Genomic DNA, 20,151 nt, shown 5'->3' with positions numbered 1-20,151 from the left:
TCGCAGCACGCCGTACCCCGTAGAGGGGTACGATGACCCCGATGATGAAGCATGACACCAAGGGGCCTGTTGGTGTGTGAGGGGACCAAAAACAAGGTGTTCCCCACATTTGGAGGATACGCTCTACACTCAAGGAGTGGATTCTTTTTGTTTATGTATATTTAGAAATAAGCAAGGAAAATACTTATTGTGAACAAAATAACATTTTGACAGAAATCAAACTTGACAAGATACTTTCAAATAATTACCTGGGCTGCAGCTAAGTGCTCTGCATCTTCTTTCTTGCTGGTAGCTGGATAGAATACTATATTGTCAATTGTCTGTATCAACTCCAACTGCACCACACATTTAATAAGGAGGCCAGCAAACAGCTTTTGATCTGCTAATTCTAAAAGGAAAGAAAAATCCAGACTAATAAAAAAATAAACATTGTTCATCGTCATGAAGACTGTACTACAACCTGCAAAATGTCACTTAAGAAAAGCTGATACAAAGTAATCTGGTAGACTTATCCCTCAATTGATGATTTTGTATTAAGGCAAATTAAAATGAAAACACCTGAATGTAAAGTTAGGAGATACCATTTAGAATGCAACACATATCCATACACAAGTCCATCTTGGCTAACCAAGGAAGCCAAGGCTGTCGCAGATTCAGGGATGCTGGGAATGGATGAACAGCCAAAATTACTTGCTTCACTTCAAGGCTGTAGAGCAGCCCATCAATAAGTAATATCTTTCTTCCTCAACTTACAAAGGAGCATGATATAATACAGAAAAAAACACATTCTTAGGATAGGATTTAGAAATACTGTATCTAAACAAGATCAAAACCATTAGCAGAGGTTGAACCTAAAAAAAAAAAAAATAACGACAATGTGTTTTTAGTACCACAAGTGGTGCAAAATTGAATACATCAGAATGAAACCACAAACTGTCAGTGAGTGACAACATTTAAACAAATAGCCTATATCCCATTACTCCCAATCCTTAGAGCAAAAGCAATGTTACTAATAAAGGAATAACCACAAAAATATAATTTTGGGTTTAGTCAATCATTTAAGTAATATGAAGAAGCCTTCTTCAGATTTGTACGCCCACATTTAAAGGAATTGGACCAAGAAACATTTTTATTGAAGCTTGCAGAGCTGGACAATATGCATAAGCAATTTGTTTGCTAAAAAGTATAGCCTATACCTGCAAATCCCACTGCCACCAACTGTTCAACCTTACCCGAATTCCTGGCAACAATGGGGCAGGTGCTGGGCTAGACTTTACCCAGAGATCCGACATTTACCTTCCATCATATAATGACGGAGATGGATACTGCTTGATACAAGGCCATGTAGCTATGGCTGGGTCTAGTGGTGGCAAAGGGGAACATGGACAGTGCCTGGAAGAGTGACGACCCTCCACCGTTAAATGGAGGTCCACGTGGGACAGATGTATGTCACTGGAAATCCCAATTTATAAAGCATGGGGATGTCTGCATGAACATCATAAAATAAGGGCCGCATGGTGCTGCTACAGGGGTATTAACCTCCAAAGACAGGTAGAACCGCGAAGGGTCCTAGACGTGGAACTCCAGACTTACATCATGGACTGGTGAAATGTGGGCGGGATGGAGGTGGCACAACTAGAACTGTTCTAATGGATGCAGCGAGTTATGGTGAAAGACACTCTTGGATACGGCTAGTTATCTTTCAGCACTTTGTTATTATGGTGGCAGACTTTTTTTCTATGTACCACTTGTTGTATAAATGGAGAAAAATCAATAAAATGTTTTATATATATTAAAAAAACTACTCAAATTCCAGTATAGGACTTTGCAGCTGCTGGAACCTTAAGTCAAATGAAAGAGGGCAGCTTGTTATACATGGATTTGTCTGGCTTGCCTTACTCCTAGAGCTTAAACTACAAAAAAAGTAGAATTTCGTAAGGTACTAAAAAAAGACCACAAATTTTTCCTGCTTGAGTCCTTCTAAATTTACCATAGACAGGAAAGTCACAAATGACAGCAAAGGCTTTGGTGAACTATTTGATATATAATTAGGAAAAGCCCCATTCTATTTGCATCCAACTGAATCAGGACAAACTACAAACACAAAAAGCTCTGGTGTTTTTTACTTAACCACTGATAAGTTACTCAATGTATTCATACTACAATTTCCAAATAAGTGAAATCTTTTGCTGTGGAAGGCTTCAGACTGCCCTGATGCCAAATAATTTGGCCCTACTTTGGCTTTACAAGGACTATAAGAATCCCTGCTCGGAGTGGAACTTGCCAGGTGTCTGGACAAATGTGTGTCTGCAGTGCTCTGGCACTGCACCCATTTCCAGCTGGTAATAATGGTGAGGTTCTGCTACAGTGCAAGACCTACTACCTGGAATAACTTGTGCACCGGACATTTGTGTCTTTGTACACTGATGTTGATCACTGAGCTAGAAAATCCATAGACAAAAGGGCCTCTCCCCTTACTGGTACTCATTCCAACATGTGCAGTAGCACTACTCTATGGCCAGAGATACGGCCGCCAACTCTTGAACCAATGATCCTCCCTCAATGAAAGAGCTGTCATTGTAAGAACAAGAGAAGGACAATGCTACTACAAGACCGGGGGTCCTGCAGAAGGCAGAGTTCAGGCACAGTAATGCCCATGGCTACCTGCCTTGCAGAACAATCAAGAACAGACAACATAGCTGAAGAGTGTTGTTTTTGCATGATCATACGTGTGTAGGGTGTTCAAGGGCCTCGCCTCCAGGGTGAGAGTCGGGAAACTTATCTCAGCCCTATATCCGGTGGAGAGGCGAACCAGAGGGAGTGTCCCCTCTCCCCCCTCCTATTCGCACTGGCGGTAGAACCCTTGGCTATTCGGTTGAGGGAGGGATGGGGCATCCCGATAGCGGACACGTTCCACTGTGTCTCCTTATACGCAGACGACTTGTTTGTCTATGTTCGGGACGTAACGAAAGATCTCACCTCGATCTGGCACACTTTGCAAGAGTTGGAGACATGTCATGCCTCAAACATAATTGGGGGAAGTCGACGATCTATCCACTCAGTCCTGACCTGGCACCCCATGACATGCACATAGGCACACAGACCTTGAAATGGAGTGAAGCGGCCCCAGATATCTAGGAGTGCGATTATACCATTCCTCCGAGGACCTTTATGAGGGAAACCATCGCGGGGTGTTGCCGGGCCTTCGCTCCGCGATAGGCGCCAGAGGGAGTGTCTTCCAGAAGCCGATCGGCCGGTGGCCATAGCTAAAATGATAATGGTACCCAGACTGCTGTATCACTTTACAAATCTTCCAGTGTTCCCACCTCGGTCCTTCTTCCGGGAGTTGGACACGCTTCTCACAACGCTGATCTGGGGGGACGGACGGCATAGAATAGCCCTACGCACTTTACAGTTGCCCACTACGGATGGAGGTCTGGGTGCCCAGTCATTCGAATCATATTTCCTAGCCGCGCAGCTTCAGTGGCTGTCTCACTGGACGGCCGAGAGGCACGTGGAAGAGACTATCACTGACAACGGGGGGCTGCCGCTACCCGCCATTAGACTAATACTAATGCCGGGCTCTAAACAGGTCCGGACACACCCGATGCAGGTCACTATAGCCCGCAAGTGCATGATGCGAATCCGCAGACTGTCGAAAGGGCAACTGTTATACTCCCCATTGCTCCTCTTGGTGGGCTTCCCCTGGAAGGAAGGATATTACACCGAAGGGGACCTGCGGGCGTGGACCGACAATGGACCGACAGAGATAGAAGCTCTGTTCCACGAGGGGCAACTGAAAACGTATGAACAGCTAGTCGAATGGTATTGCCTTCCGCAGGGACAATTCTTAACACATAGGCAACTGGTGGAAAGCGGTTGTGCATATTGGGACTTGCGAGGTAGTGAACCCCCAACGCACCCAGTACTACACATGACACTGCGGAAGGGGCAGGCAGGCACCTAGTGACATGGCACTACGAAGCCATTCGGGAATTAACTAAGGTTCCCCTGGACGGTTTGCGCCAGTCCTGGGAGGACGATGTGAGTCGAGTCTTCCACGACAAAGAGTGGACACAAGCGCTAGAATATCCTAAAAAAGTCTCCCGAAAGACCAGTTAAAAAAATATACAGTTTAATGTTCTACATCGCGCTTATCTTACACCCGACAAGCTGCAGAAGTACTACCCGGACACAGAATTCAAATGCCCCCGGAGTCAGACACTGAATACGAACTTCAAACATCTGTTTTGGGACCGTCTGTCCCTGCAGCCATACTGGAACAAAGTACACCACACACTACACACGTTAGTACACTTGCAACACATTGCCACATGGGAGGCGTGCACCCTGGGAATCTACAAGAAAAAGGAGTCTGAGAAACTGCAGTGGAGGTTTGCATCCCTAGCTATCCTCCTGGCCAAAAGAAACATAGCCAGGGCCCCGACTGGACCACCAGAAGCGGCCTGGATAGGAACAATGAACAAGTGGGGAGCAGCGGAGGAAGAGACCCTGAGGGAGGAAGAGGTAAAAGGCACACGCAAGCACCCAATCTCTATGGAATGGGCATATCTTCTAATACAATGTAAGCAAGAGACAACCGCAGAGGACGCCCCAGAGCCAACACAACCCCCGCCCTGCAACCCCGCTCGAAACCCCAGCCCACAGGCCCCACCACTAAACGAGTAGCGCCCCTGGAGGGAGGCTGGCGCGCCATGGGTAGTCTGCCCTGCTACTTTGATCACCTGCCGATGCTGCAGGTCTCTCCCCCTTTCCCTTCCCTGAGATACGTATCACCAGCTCCCGCCGGCTGGTGGCTGACCCACGCGCCGACCGCATATACCACTCGCCCCCGCCTGCCGCGCTCCCCCCCTTCTTTTTTAGGGAGGTATCCCCTCCTATGGTTACCAGTTCAGTTCAAGTCGGCAGTTCGGAGTACGACTCATTTACACAAAAGTTGAAGCATGCACACATCAAGTAGGGTAATATACTGACGGAGGGGTAGCAGTTCCACCGACCCCATTATCATACCACCCAAGGGATAAGGCACAATCAGACATGGCATCCTGCGACGAGATACCCCAATGACAGATTCAGGGGACATGTTATACAACTGTCGTACTCAAAAAACTGGAGCCAGTCTGTTGTTATCGAACCATGATTGCAATTGTTAATTGATGTTCACGTATATGCTGATTGATCTGTGACCTGTCTCATGTCCCACAAGGGAATTTTGAAAATGTAAAACCCTAATAAAAAGATTTAAACAAAAAAAGTAACAAGGGTGTTCAACTGATAAAACACCTTCCCACTGCATGCTTCCTAAATCAAGAATAAAGAAGCCAAGGAAAGGAGGGTTTTTTCTTTCCACAGCGGCTATCTTTCCATAGTTACACTGGGAGAGAACTGAACAGTGTCTCAACTGAATAAACTGACTAACATAATCAAGCACCAGTGGATTATACATCACCACTCGGAGGACGATGGCCCCTTTCGATTACAAATTGCGGAGACAAACTGCCGGATGTCAGAACCTGTTGAATCCATATTTCCAGAAACTTCTCCACCTCACCCTGCTCCGCATGCACGGGGAAGCCTTAGAGGCAAACACTGTTTCTATGTGATCTTCCATCCGCGTCCTCGGCTCTGGCCTCCAGGACTTCAGTCTTCGATGTGTGGGTAGCCACCTGCTTCTTAAGGGACATCACTTTGGATTGAAGATCCACAATGGCGTTCACCTCTGTATTGGCCGTATCAGATATATTCTGCCAATTAGCACACAGGAGGTTCACTTCGAAGAAGACTGATTCTATCTTTCCCTCTAAGGCTGTCCAGGAGCCCTCAATAGCTCCCATAAGGTCTGCCCAGGAAGACTCCTCTAGGGATGGGGCCCCCTCGTGTCACGACGTGCACTCCTGTTATGCACCCTGAGCCGGGCAGCAGGCGCGTGGGTGGTATATTGTTCTATCGTATTCAATTGAGAGGGCACCAGCGGTCTTCCTTTGCCCATGATGCATACAGAGAAGAAGCCCTCAGGATAACAAAGGCAATAAAGGTCTCCTGTTCTAGCAATGCGACATCCACTTCACTCACACCCTGTAGGTAATATCCGCATGCAGTCACTCATATTTACTAGTTCCACTGCTGTCCGCACTAGGATTCCAATCCTTAGTTGCCAGACTCTAGTTCACCCGTCGTAACAGGCAGGCATCCCAGAGCAAAGCACATCCAAGAATATCCTCAGCGCCGGGCCTGTTGAGGGATTCCAATCATTTCTCCGGATTCCAGGAGCTGCAAGCACAAAGGGTCTGCAATCTGTGCTCACCCGGGGGGGCCGTCAAAGGGGAGAACTCACCAGAGCACAGGCCAATGAACACCTGTCGTCGGCATAGGCTCACAGGCCGCAGGGCCACTTCTAACGTTCTGATGGAGGCAGGCCAACCAGCAGGAACCCGGCACTGGTCCCTGCCACTCAAGGCAAGCTCAGGCCTCACTGTGTGTCTCCCCTGAGGGCAGGCAGACTCCTCATCACAGGTACAGTGCAGACCACGAGGCAACCAAGTCAGGTCCCAGGCAGGCCAACAGGTTGTGTCTATCCTTAGGGGCCCCTGTATCTGCCAACCAGGGTCCAAACGCAGAGGCATCCTCACTGGCTGGCGGGCTAGGTTACGCCATATGCGCCCCCCCTCCCCCAGGGCAGGCAGACGCCTCCCACCTCAAGCACAGCTAAGAGTTTACAACTTGAGCTCAATATGAGAGCTAGGCACTTTTTCTTTTGTGGCATAAATAATGTCTCCTATGCATCAAGTGTTTACAATTTCCGATTGAGTTGAAGCCTAACACCATCTTCAGCATTTGACCGTCTTTATTTATTTATATTTATTTTAAGGTTTTATAGAGAGCAAACCAGACCTGTGAGGGTATCGGAGCGCTTTACAGGATTGAAGGGTGGTATACAAAGGGCATAGGAGGGGAGGATATCAAAGGGATCCAAACGGTTATGTTCAATGTGCAGGAAAAACAGGCAGTCTCAAGTTCCAGATAAATTTGGGATAAAAACAAGTAGAATCATTATACAAGAAAAATAGGTAGTCTCAGCTCCCGGGTTACGTAGCCCAGGAGGGCCAGGAGGTATCATCTGGGAAAGTCAAGGATAATGCCGTAATGGAGGGTGGTACAAGGTCTTAGAGAAGATTGTAATGCGATCGTTACGCGAGGAATTTGCCCATAAGGAAAATGTAGGTCTCCTTTTTGAAGCGTGCAAAAGATGAGTCTTCTGATGGTGGGCGGGAGAGAGTTCAATATTCTTGGAGCGGCCCCAGAGAAGGCCCGATTGTAGGTTTTCTTTTTCCGGAAACAAGCTGGTTGGAGCAGAAGGTCTCTGGCAGACCGGGAGTTTCTGGCCCCTCCGGATATCACAAGTTTCTGGGCAAGGAATGCCAGGGAATTAGAGTATAGAGCCTTGTGAGTAATGCAGGCCATCTGAAGTTGGATTCTGGCCTCGAGAGGAAGCCAATTCAGGGCTTTGAGGTGGGGAGAAATGTGGTCGAATTTCCTTGAACCGATTAGGAGTCTGGCGGCGGCGTTGAGGCAGGCTTTCAGTGGGGCCAGAGAGTTCTTAGGCAGACCTGCAAGAGAAGAGCAACCGTATTCTAGTCTAGAGATGACTAGTGCCTAATTAGTAATATCATCCAGTCCATATCGTAATAATGCCCGACACTAACTTACATCAATTCAATGATAAGCCATTTTGGATGAAATCAAAAGTAACAATCAGAATTGACAAGTCTAATATAGCCACATACCATTCATTGACAACTGCAAATAGATCATTTGAAGTGTGTAGCAAAAATGCAAACAAAACCACTGCTAGATGTAAAGCATTTCACATTGCATTATATGTAATCTTGTTTATTGACTCCACACCAGAATAGTAAATCTCCCTGGCTATCACTTAAGGAGTATCCAAGGAAAACAACTGCGACCTGTTATGGTTGCTCAACATCTTGCCTGTGAAAGCTCCAACAAACACTTTTGGATGACTCCTCTAAGTACGGAAGGAACAGGTGCATTTGTGCATGGCCAGGCTGGCACATGAAAAAAGCAAGAAACAGATGGTCAGGTGTTCTCAGGCATAGTAACAGATGAAAGGATGCCTGGTGGGGTTTCCAGTGGTCGCAAATGTGCACTCTATAAACTCCACTACTACTGGAAAGAGCCCCGACACTGTAATTATGTCAAACTAATATTTAATGTAACACCATCATGTTGGTGGCAGCACACTGGCATACTGAGAAGCACCACAATATATGTTGACTGACCTGTGGTATATCACACTGTCATCCAATGGAAATATCCCATTAGAGTCCAATGCCATAAAGAAAGGATTGCTCAGGCATTGGAAAAACGATGAAATGTTCAATGGTAAAGGAACAGTGATGCATTTTACATGGTGAATTGTCTCCTTGAATGGCATTTAAACAGAGTGTTATTTTTCTTTTCCTTGGCACATGAGCTAGAATGGACATTATTCCTGTTCAGTACAATGTACCAGAGCACTATTCTTTCTGCTGAAATTTTTTTTTCTGGTATGCTGTCCTGTGTTTATTAGGAGCATTTTTGATGGGTGCAAAAATATACTTCCTGTTTTAGAGGACTAAACAACAAGTTACCCACCTTCGGTAATTCTCTTTCTGACAGAGACTTTAGCCTCAGATTCCTCACCTTTTATATATTCCACAGGCATCAAACTGGATCCAGAAAAGTTTCAGCAGTATCTCTGCATGCTGGTAGGTGGCTTTGTGCAGTTTCCACACCGACACTATTCCGCTCTGGAAATGATGTGCAGAGCCTATATAGGCTCCATGTCTGGGAGCTGATGTCAGTTGCTTTCAAGATTGTCCATGCTCCCAGATGCAAACCCCCAAAGCACATTGGTGTTACGTGTGCAGATTCCTAGACTTGATAAAGGAAAGTGTCCAATCACAGAACTGGGAAGGGTGGGAGGGTAGGTAAGGAATCTGTGTCTAGATACAGTCTAGGTCACAAAGTGCATTACCGAAGTTCAAAAACAACAATTGCCCCTGCTCTAGGAAAATATCACAATGCTCGGTGAGTCCTGGTTATGGTTTAGTAGTGAGTTGCGCACATCAATAATGTTTCAGAATCTACAGAAAGAAAGTTCAATGAAATAGAATCCTTGTTATAGAAAACAGATTTATTGTTCCTCTTGTTCTGGCCAACACGTGTTTCATCGCAGGGAAACAGACTGCGAATCTTCAGGGCCTTTAGGAAAGAAAGCCGGAAGTAGTGATATGGCCGCAAGTATTATTGTTGCGCTAGAAAGCGTAGTCGGGTAATACCTTGAAAGGTTCATAGGAAAAACATCCCCGGGAGGAGAAAGGATTAGAGCTGTTGCGCTAGAAATCCGGTATTTAGGCGGGTACACCTGAAAATATTCATTCTCCCTCCTGTAGTTCCCGGTGCCGTTGTCCGAAAGCGGACAACAATAATACTTGCGGCCATATCACTACTTCCGGCTTTCTTTCCTAAAGGCCCTGAAGATTCGCAGTCTGTTTCCCTGCGATGAAACACGTGTTGGCCAGAACAAGAGGAACAATAAATCTGTTTTCTATAACAAGGATTCTATTTCATTGAACTTTCTTTCTGTAGATTCTGAAACATTATTGATGTGCGCAACTCACTACTAAACCATAACCAGGACTCACCGAGCATTGTGATATTTTCCTAGAGCAGGGGCAATTGTTGTTTTTGTACAAAGTAGTGTGGATTTGTAATCCACCATTGAGCGGTTACGAGGGATTACCGCCCGCCCTTTTGCCTGGAGTCTGACACTCAGTGACACGATACTGTGCGGCCACTAGGGAGTGCGCCTGTCCTAGTCTGGAATACCCCAAACCCTCCCAGTGTATCAATATGCATTACCGAAGTTAATTAACTTGTTTTTCTGATAGAGACTTCTAGCCATAGATTCCTCACCTTTTGAATAGATATCAAAGTAGTACCTAATTGGAGGTAGGCTGTGAATGGTCTCAAACCAGAAAGTCCTGCAGAATCATGCATGCAAAGCCAGCTTCCTTACAGGGGTGAGGCAGAGCACAGAATGCCGGCAAGGTGATGGTTTGTTAGATGTGAAATGGAGTCACAACGTTTGGCAGAAAGGATGCCCGAGTTCGCAGAACCACTTAGTTTAAGAAGAAGTGGTGTAAGGTGGGTTCATAGTTCACTCACATGCTGCACCGATGATATGCTGATGAGGAACACTGTCTTCAAGGTGGGGAGCTGCAAGGGACAGGTGTGAAATGGCTCAAATTGAGTGCACATTAGAAAGGTGAGGACCAAGTTACGGTCTCACTATGGCATGATGAAGGGAGAGGGAGGAAACAAATACTGTTACCCTTTCAAAAATTTCATAACAGTAGACTTGAACAAAGAGGGCTGATCTTGAAATGCAGAAAAGCAGAGAAGCCAAAAGAGAAGAAAGGTACCCTTTTAACTGTGTCCAGGTCAAGGCTAAGGAGAAAAATAACAACTTATCCGATAACGTGGCTGAAAGGGGGTCAATCTGCCATTTAATGCACCAAGCCACAAATTTGTACCATTGACGGGTATATACAGTTTTTTTTTTTGGCAGAGTTTTATATAGCGCAAACCTGACCCGAATTGGGTATCCGAGCGCTTTACATAGCACCAGTTACGTTACAAGAGGACACCCATTCATTTTTGTTAGGCACGGGGAGATTAAGTGATTTGCCCAGAATCACAGGATGTTTGGCGTTGTTACCAAGACTCAAACCCAGATCCCCAGGTCCGAGGTCGAGCGCCCTAGCCGTTAGGCCAACTCCTCTCAGTTTTAGCTGAATTACGCCTAGCTGCCAAGATGACATCAGCCACCTCTGGAGGAAGATCAAAGGTGTTCAGATGTTGTTGCTCAATCTCCATGGATGAAGGTGGCGGTTGTGAAGGCCCGGGTGCAGAAACCTGCCCTGTTGTTGCAACAGTAGTTCCTCCCGGAGGAGCAGCCTGTTAGGAGGACAAATGGTCAAGCACAGGAGCTCTTCATACAATACTCTCCTTGCCTAGTCTGAAGCCACTAGGATGACTTGGGCCTCGTCAGTCCAGATCTTTTTGAGACTTGGGGCAGGAGCAGTATTGGCAGAAAGGCATACAGGAGTCCCAAGCACCACTCAAGGCAGAACACGCCTTCTAGCGAGTGACACCTTGGAAACTCCAACTCTCAGAAGTGCTCACATTGTGCATTCTCTGAGGTAGTGAACAGACTGTGCCAAGGATCCCCCATTCATGAAGGAGACCCTGCGCCATCTCTGGGTGTAACTGGATACCTGCCAAATTACCAATTAATGCCGCAGTGTGAGGAGAGGCGTGGCCTTGGAGTGGGCAGGGGAGAGAGCTACCTAAGAGACATTCTGCCATTCACTAAGCCCCCCACGCCCCTCCCAAGCAATTTAAAACAAAGTGTCATTGAGGCTGTTGCCGATATCCTGGGGTGTGTTCACCCTCTTAATGGATTTCAGCTGGTTACTGCCTCCAAAAACAAGGTGAAAATCCACTGTTTTCAGTGGTTTTCAGCTAGTTTTCCCTCCCACTGTGTGATTTCGGCTCCTCACAGGGTGACTGTGTGACGGGAGACACAATCGTGTGACACATGGTGGAACCCTATGAGTTGGCAGGTGTATAACTGTCACTCATGATCCACTAGGTGCCAAAAGCTCAGCTCCTGGCACAGACCCGCTTAATTTGTTTCTGTACCACATGACAGTGGTGTTGTGTGAACATCTGCACAGCCGCAACTTGATGGATGGTAGGAAAGCTTTCAGCGCAAAGAAGATGACCCTCAGCTGCAGAAGGTTGATATGAGACTCTGCCGGAGACCAGAGGCTGATCTCCATCTCTCCTAGCTGGCTGCACCAACCAAGAAGTGACGCATCATCCACTGTCAGCTCTGGATGTGATAGAGGGATGTCTCGGTCGCTCACCTAATCACGGTCAAGTTACCACCGCTGCAGATCCTTTCTAGTTCCTTCCAAAATCTAAATGTGGTAGGAGAGGTACCCTAGGTGTTGTGCCCACCAAGACTTTCGATCCCACTGCCGAGCCCACATAGGCCACCTAGCAGGCACGACCGCAGGATGCCGAAGGCCAACAGTCCCAGTAGTCTCTGGGTCAACCTCACTGAAATCTAGGACCAAGGCAGATATATTAGTATAATAATCTGAATGTCCTAGACTCTCTTTCCCGGCGCAAAGGCACAAAATGGAACCGGGTCCAGAATGGCTCCAATGAAAGGGATCGTCTGCGAAGGAGTCGGGTATAACGTTGGCACGATGATAGTGAATCCTGAAACATGATAGGAGGTTCAGTGTAATCTAGGAAGGTTGATGACTGTCTGGGGTGTGTCCGCCTTCAACCTCCAGTTGTCAAAGTAGGGGGAAGACTACCATCCCTGACCTCTGAAGATGTGCTGCCGCCAGAACCATCACTTTTGTCAACACCCAAGGGGCACTGGTGAGACCACACAGGAGCACAAAAAATGCTCCTGTCCCACCAACAAACTGTAGGTAACTCTGGTGGGCCCGCAGAGTGGGTATATAGAAATAGGCATCCTGCAGCTTCAACACTACCATCCAGTTTCGGGGTCTAGAGCAGACCAGACCTGTGCTAAGTTGAGCATTTTGAATTTTGCCTTCTAGCGCTATGGGTTGAGAGAGCGTAGGTCTAAAATAGGCCAGAGGCCTCTGTCCTTTTTGGGCACTAGGAAGTAGCAGGAGTAACAAACATATCCTACCTCTGGCGCAGGCACCCTCTCAATAACCCATTCGCCAATATGGCAGGCACTTCGTGCTGTAAAACGTAAGTTCAGTCGTTGGGGAGGCTGTGGAAGGTGCAGCGCTGAAGAAAGGAAGGGGAGGGCATACCCCTTCCCAACAATTTGCACGACCCGCCTGTCTGATGTTACGTGCTGCCAACCCAGCAAAATTCATTGAATCCTGCCTCACACCAGGTGACTGTGCTCCACTAAGGCCATGCTAAATGGGTTTTGCAGACGAGACTGCAGGAAGGTTAGTGGACTGGGCAGTCCATTGATCTTGGATGTGGGGGTGGTGGCCCCACACCTGCAAAACTGCTGGGCACCATCCTGGGGTTGGATTGGCTGATGGCATGGAGTACCTCTGCCAAAACTGTGAAAGGAACAGTAGGGGTGATTTGGCTGGCGTGGCAGGGCTGGTAAGTCCGCGGAACATGCAGTGGCCCTGCTCTCCTTGAATCGTTCAAGAGCAGAGTCAGCCTGGTCCCCAAAGAGACGAGGCCCATCGAACGGCATGTCCATGAGGGTTGACTAGACAGCTGAAAAATTCCAGTGGACTGCAGCCAGCGATGACATGGAAAGGCAACCCGGGTGTCAATGGTCCATCTAAAGGTATTGGTGGTGTCAAAGCCACAACAATTTGTATGGCTTGGACAAGGACATGTTGGAGATCTTTGGGAACATCTGGAAGAACTTGAGCCACAGAGTTGCAAAGGGCGAGGGAACAGCGCCCCAGCAGACAGCTGGCATTCACTGACCTGAGCACTAAGTTGGTAGATGAAAGTTCTCATTTGCAAAAGGTTTCCACATATTTTGACTCTGTCTGGGGGAATTGATGATAACACGTTGGGGCCGTTCTTACTTGCGGTTTACATCATCAAACTTTCAGGGAAGGAGTGCTAAGATTTTAAAAAGTGGGATTGTCCAGGTCAGGGAGATGGTGTCACTCAATCTAGAGGTTTAATGGTGGACCAGAGCAAGCTTTAGGACCTTGTAGGATGGCAGGAGGGGCTCAGCTGCAGAATTTGTGTCCAATAGGTTGGTCTTTACCTTCATGACATTAACAGAAGATGCAGGAAGTCATACAGAGTAAGAGCTTAGTGTAAAGAAAAATAGGGAGGACACTGTGACCTAATGCACTTGGTATCACTGCCGCGCCAAAAATGTTGAAAACAGCATCAGCCACCTAAATAACTACCACACTGATAAATACATAATTCAGGGATGAAAACTTCAACAACTCAAAGAATACATTTTGAACACAACTTGAATTTCTGCCTCACATTAAGCCACAGAACAAACTCCAGCATTCAGTTTCAGTTATTTATAGAGCGCTAACATTTACCCAAGGGTATCTTGGCACTAAATTGTCAAGGATTTTATCTTCAAGAAAGCTCAGATGGGTGTCCGTTAAGAGCAATACAATCCCTGAGATTCTTTGGACGCGTATTGCACAATTTTGCTGCCTGCACCAAAAAGGCATTTCCTTCCATGGTAATTCAAGGAAATCTGGGAAAATTCAGCAAGAAAACATTTCTTAAACGCTGACTTAATCTCCAGGCCCTTCTGACCACCCTCACAAGCTGCCTTGGACCATGTGGTCAGGTATACCCACTCGGGCAATCTCATCATTTCCAAGTGAGACCTGAGCACCACCTCCTTCCATACGGTATGCTCCAGGTCGCTGCCCATCAGACAATCCACAGACATAGACCGACTCACAGCTACCTTCAGCAGACCTAACCCCCCCCCCGCTCCCCCCCCCCCCCTTCCCTCCCACACTCCAAGAGAACCAGAGCCACAGGATAGTGGCATTCACATTTGTCAGCAGCAACAACTTGGTGGAAATGTAAATGGGACTACCTGCTCTGAAGACACCTGACAGTTGTCATGCTGGCTCCTGTGCCTCTCAGAGCCTCCACCCTACTGTGAGTATTAGCATTGTCAGGCATGTGGGTTCTCTGTACTAGCCCTCCATCACACAGGGACACTAAGGTCAATTCAACACTCCCCCTTCCCCCCAAACCTATCTGGAGCAATCTCCTCCCGAAGCGCTACACTAGCCAACCCCAGTGACTGCCCACTGGTGGGGTGATGTCAAATGAAAATGGGTTGGACAAAGGACAGCTCTTACTGCTATAAAGAACTTAATGGACAAGGCAAAATAATGTATACTCAATCCCTTGGCAGGTTGCAGTTTGAGCGGACCTTCAGATATGGCATCAAATTTCTGGACATTTAACACTAGTCTTGTTGCCACGTTATACACCAACTTAGGGTTATGGACTGCTTTAGCTGGAAGGCAGAGATCTATTTAACTACAGTGATTCAGTATGGCAGAAATGATGGCACTGACAAATGGTAATCTCTACTGGACAGAGAAAAGATGGAGAAAACTTTCCAAGACCTGCAGCTTGACAAAACAGAACCTGACCAATAAGCCAGAGTCTAATGTGATGCCAAGGTTTTTAATGCACTGCACTGAAGTAGGTTTTTGACCCAAGGAGACTGTCCAGAGTGCATGGTCCTAGACAGGTGATAGCCATAAAAGGAGGATTTCTGTTTCCTTACCATCCAGCTGTTATTAACTTTGGCAAATCCATCACTGGACAACGGCCATTCATGAAGACTCGCAGCTCTTACACTAGGGTCGCTGTCTAATATAAACAAAATGTGTGTGTCATCTGCATACATTAAAGCGGTTAGTCCACTGGATTCAATAAGGTGGGCTAATGGCCCCATATAAAGATTGGACAGCAACGGCTAGAGTATGAACACTTGAGGGACACCACAAGTCAAGGGCCTTGCCTCCGATTGATAGGGGCAAAGTTTAACCTGAGCTGTCTGACCCAAAAGTAAACTCTGAAACCATTTGAGAGACAAATCCTTCATACCAAATCTATCAGAATCACCAGACGCTCCATGGTATCAACTGTGGGTGAGAAGTCTAACTAGCATCTTTAATTGCTGAACACTACAGTAACTACATCCTGCTCGGAAAACAGCCTGCATAGGGTGGAGGAGATTCCACAAACAATGAGAACTGGTTAGAAACAGCTTGTTCCAAAAGCTTCACAAGATATGGAGTTGGGATACAGGTCTGTAATTCTCACAGCATGCAGTATTGAGATGGGGCTTTTTAACAGAGGAAGAATCATAGCTTGTTGTAAGCATCCGCTGGTACTGAGCCTAGCCCTCAAAGATTAATTAATGATGGCCAGCACCACTGTAAAAGTTATTGATAACAGTTCATTATGCATTCTGGCTGGTGCAATATCCCCAGAGGCCATAGGCCTGTTACACTTTATTAGCTTTTTCACTTCCTCATCATTCAGGTTAGTAAATCGGCATAGCGTCGCATATAACGTAGCCAGCAAATCTATTAAATTGTAAAAATTGATAAAATTGTAAATTGATACTTGTATAGCGCACTACTCACCCGCAAGGGTCTCAAGGCGCTTGTACGAATACCGCTGTGGAACCCATCCTGGCTTTCCCTGTGAGGCTTCCACTCCTGGGCACCCCCAAGGTGGAGGCCAGGCATCCTTAGCATTGTGGGGGCCGTTGTGGAGATTAAGCAAGCTATTGCCCAGAGTTGCAGAGTGGGACTCCATGATTGGAATAGGCAAAGAGGCGAGAATTATCAGGTGCGTGGAATTTTGAGCCCAAGATCTGCTGAGGCGGGGTATTGAACCCTGGTCCCGGACCAGACCTCTGCATCAGGGTCTGCTGCTCTAACCATTTGAGCCACACTTCTAAGATGTACGTTTCATTCTGAGCTGAGGTAGACACCAGATGCTCTTTGATTTTGTTTAATTTTATTTACTTTCAATTTTTAAAAAACCTGCAAATTGATTGCCCGACCATACACAGGTTTGTTGGCCTGAGGATACTTTAAGTTCATTAATACAGTATACAGCGCATTTGGCCTATTAGGAGCTTATAAGATGTATTCAAAATAAAAAGAAGCTTTAGCTGCTTTAATGGTTTGACGCATGCAAAGTAATCTTTCTCTCACTAACATGCACACATTACTTTTTGTTCTTCAAGATGTAGTCAAGGTCCAAAACAAGTGACCAGAGCAGAAATTACCGGACTGTATGTAGTCCTACTAGCAGCAAAAGACAGCACAAGGAGGATTTGAAAGCGGTCTCTCCCAAACAGTGCGATCCTTGATGTTTGAAACAGTAGGCACATGTAAAGTTGCTAATAAATATTCAAAAACATCAAAAGAAAAAACTGTTAAGAGCAAGGGGGAGTCACCCTTACTGAGAGTAAAATAAAAATAAAATGTAGTTGCACTATAGGTTTTAGTTCTATCAAGTCTATGGTAAAAAGAGGGCAAGCACAGCACCAACAGCAGCGACAAAGTGGATTAGCATTCAGTTCACATCTAATAAAATATTAGTATACAATTGTTATCAAAAACATTCTTACTTCCAGATGTTTTGCCTTTCCAGTTCTCATCAGTCTGATTAGAAAATTGACTTTGGCCCCTCTCTGAAGGGTTTTTATCCATACTGCTTAGAGATTGACGATCAATATCCACATCCTTTGAAGGCAATAAACACAAATTACATGTATGAAAATGTTACTCAAATAATATACACAGTGTTACATTCTCAAATATGATTTTCATTTAGAAGGATTCTTTATAGAAATTGCAAAAAAAGTCAAATTAATGTGAACTGTATTAACCTAACAATTTAAATTTCACACCTCATCAGTTTGATAGCTTAAATATTGTACATGTACCATCACTACAGGGGTTAGCCAACAAATGTTGCAAATTAAATATATCCCACATATAGGCCATGCTTTAGGTTCTTTACATAGCACCCACGATGTAAAGCTGTACATCAAATGTGCATGTCATCATGATCTCAACATGGTAATTCTGCTGCTATCATATTCAAAAGTATATGTACGATCAATTTCCCTTGGAATTTAGCTGTCCGCAAGCCGCAGTAGACTGCATCGTTTGAAGCAGTCCATAAGTGCACCATGGCCAAGTACACTCATGGAACATATGCATCACACCACTCCAACGAATGCAGGTCATGGCCATTAACAGATACCCTTTACCTGTGCCAGACCTGTGCAGAAAACCATGTTTAACCACATCCGCGCTAGTTGAATTCTCCTCCTGTGCTCAGATTTCTAAAAGCCCCTTATTCATGACGAGCTGGGCTCGTCATCAGCGTGCGAGGAGGCTACACCAAGGTGCATCAACTTTTAAAAACCAACTATGAGACAGGACTTTGAGTTCAACTTTGTAGAAATGAAGCAGAGAGATTACTATTTGACCTATAACTCTTTGAAAATCTCTTTGGTTATCTAAGAACCTGCTTATTTTCTTGCAATGAAAAAAAGGCACAAAGCCCATTATAAATCAATATTTGAGGACTATTATACCATGAAAAAACACAGCTCATGGACAAATTCCACCTTTTTTCCGCACACACAATTACCCAATATTCCCCATAAGAAACAAATACTGTAGCAGCATTTTAGGAATACAATGGCATGATAAAGGTGGTTATGTAAAGTAAAACAGTACTAGGTTGAGATAAAACAATATGTGGTTATCCAACCTGTTTCTGACATGGATTTGTAAAAAAAATGTAAACCATTTTATTTCATTTTCGTTAATAACATAGTACATCAGCGTTTTATATAATTGGCACAGTAATAGCTATCATCCTCCACATTACAATATGTCCATAACGTTTATGGTGTTACATATTAATAGTGGAAGTGTCATGTTGTTGCTCTATCGATGTTGTGCTGCATCGGGGCCTATCTGTATATAGCTCCGTTAGTAACCATTCTTCCAGGGTGAGATCCAGCCTCTAAAACTACCGGTACTAACTGGGGAAGGGAACCAGGGGTGGGTGAGACGAGGGAGTGGGCCATCCCCCGCGGACCGTCGGGGGTTATGTTGTCATGAATACATTTGGGGGGCCTAAGCACTGGGGCTTATGGACCTGTAAATGCTCTTATTTCACTGATGACGTGCTGTGTATGGAGGTCCTGGCGGCTTCTGGGTGTGGCTGGGATTCTCCGATAATTCAGACCTTGCGACGCGCCTGGAGGAATGCGCTGCCGGGGACAGAGATGGTGACCTTGGAGTGTTTATTACCTGGTGTCGGAATTGGTGAAGTGTCATGGCCCACTCTATAGATATACAATACTTTTGTATGCCTCGCACCTATTCCTGCCTTATTGCATCTTCCTCTGCTGAACCCTTCCTACCAACCTCCCCGTCCATGCCGCTATCGGGGCCCTTTTGGATCCCGCCAGTGCATGGCAATCGATCTCTTCGCTAACAGGAGGGCCTGGGATGCAAATTGTGTTTGTAGCCTGTGAGTCTTTCACCTGCGGAATACTGCGAGCCCACTGGCCTCCCGTGTTTATGTTGGCGAGTCCCGTTATGTCCCTTAGTGTGTCGTGAAACGTCTGCCAATATGGCTGTATCATGGGACATTCCCAAAACATGCGTTTGAAAGTCGCGCAGGAGGCTGGCACCTCGGACATAAGAAGCGCGTAGTACCGTTGGAGCTGTGCCGGTGGTATGCCCGATGCAGTATGGAGAATTGTATATTCTTGAACCTGGCGTTTCGAGATAGTTTCTTCGGTTACTCCAACGCTTGTTCCCATTCTTTGTCATGCAGCGGGTGTCCCACTTAGTATTCTCATTTCTGTCGTAGTGGGATATTAGTGTAGTTGTGGCGAAGTCACAGATGGCCTTATAGAGCTAGGTGACTAAGTGCATACATGTGCCCATGCAGAGTATTGTGTGGAGCCCAGGATGTGTTGGGAGCTCCCCCTCGGAAAGGTCCCATAAGTTTTGGCAGCTGAGCACTATCTGTCTGTTCAGAATGAATTTCCCCTGGGGAAGGCAGTCTCTTCCGTAGCTGGCTGAATGGGAGAATCTGGCCCTCTGCAAACAGGGACCCCACCTCTAGAACCGAGAGGTTCCACCAGATTTGGCGCGACAGGGCAGAGTACTGCCCAACACTGCGGGGTAAACCAGCTAGAGGAAGCAGGGTGGTGTATAGAGGGATTACGCCTTACAGGCGGTGGAGGCGCGGAGTGCAAGCCCATGCTACGGCCACCTGTATGGGGGGCGTTGATACTGGGTGGTCCCACGGGAGCAGCAGGCGGCAGCGTGTCTGCGCTGTCATTAAGCCCTCTTCCGAGGCGGTCTCCTCCAGGTGCTGCCCCGCCGTCCAGCGAGATAGCCATTTAAGCTGCGCAGAGAGGAAATAGGCCTCGAAGGAAAGGGCTCACAGTCCCCCGCG

The 20,151-nt window shown here is 46.4% G+C and overlaps 1 protein-coding gene across 1 annotated transcript in view; it reads right to left on the bottom strand.

The window, feature by feature from the left end:
* Positions 1-20,151, bottom strand: part of ARFGEF2 (ARF guanine nucleotide exchange factor 2) — a 548,111-nt gene that overhangs the window by 104,820 nt on the left and 423,140 nt on the right. Inside the window, exons 34-35 of the mRNA XM_086932618.1 lie at positions 17,285-17,399; positions 249-388 (exon numbers count right to left, since the gene is read on the bottom strand). Of these exons, the coding sequence (XP_086788744.1) occupies positions 249-388; positions 17,285-17,399 (255 nt within the window). The remainder of the gene's footprint in view (positions 1-248; positions 389-17,284; positions 17,400-20,151) is intronic.

This window comes from Lissotriton vulgaris, chromosome 7 (genome assembly GCF_964263255.1).
Source record: "Lissotriton vulgaris chromosome 7, aLisVul1.2, whole genome shotgun sequence".
NCBI lineage: Eukaryota > Metazoa > Chordata > Amphibia > Caudata > Salamandridae > Lissotriton > Lissotriton vulgaris.
Note: the sequence above shows the minus strand (reverse complement) of the source record. Positions and strands in the feature narration are given on the sequence as shown.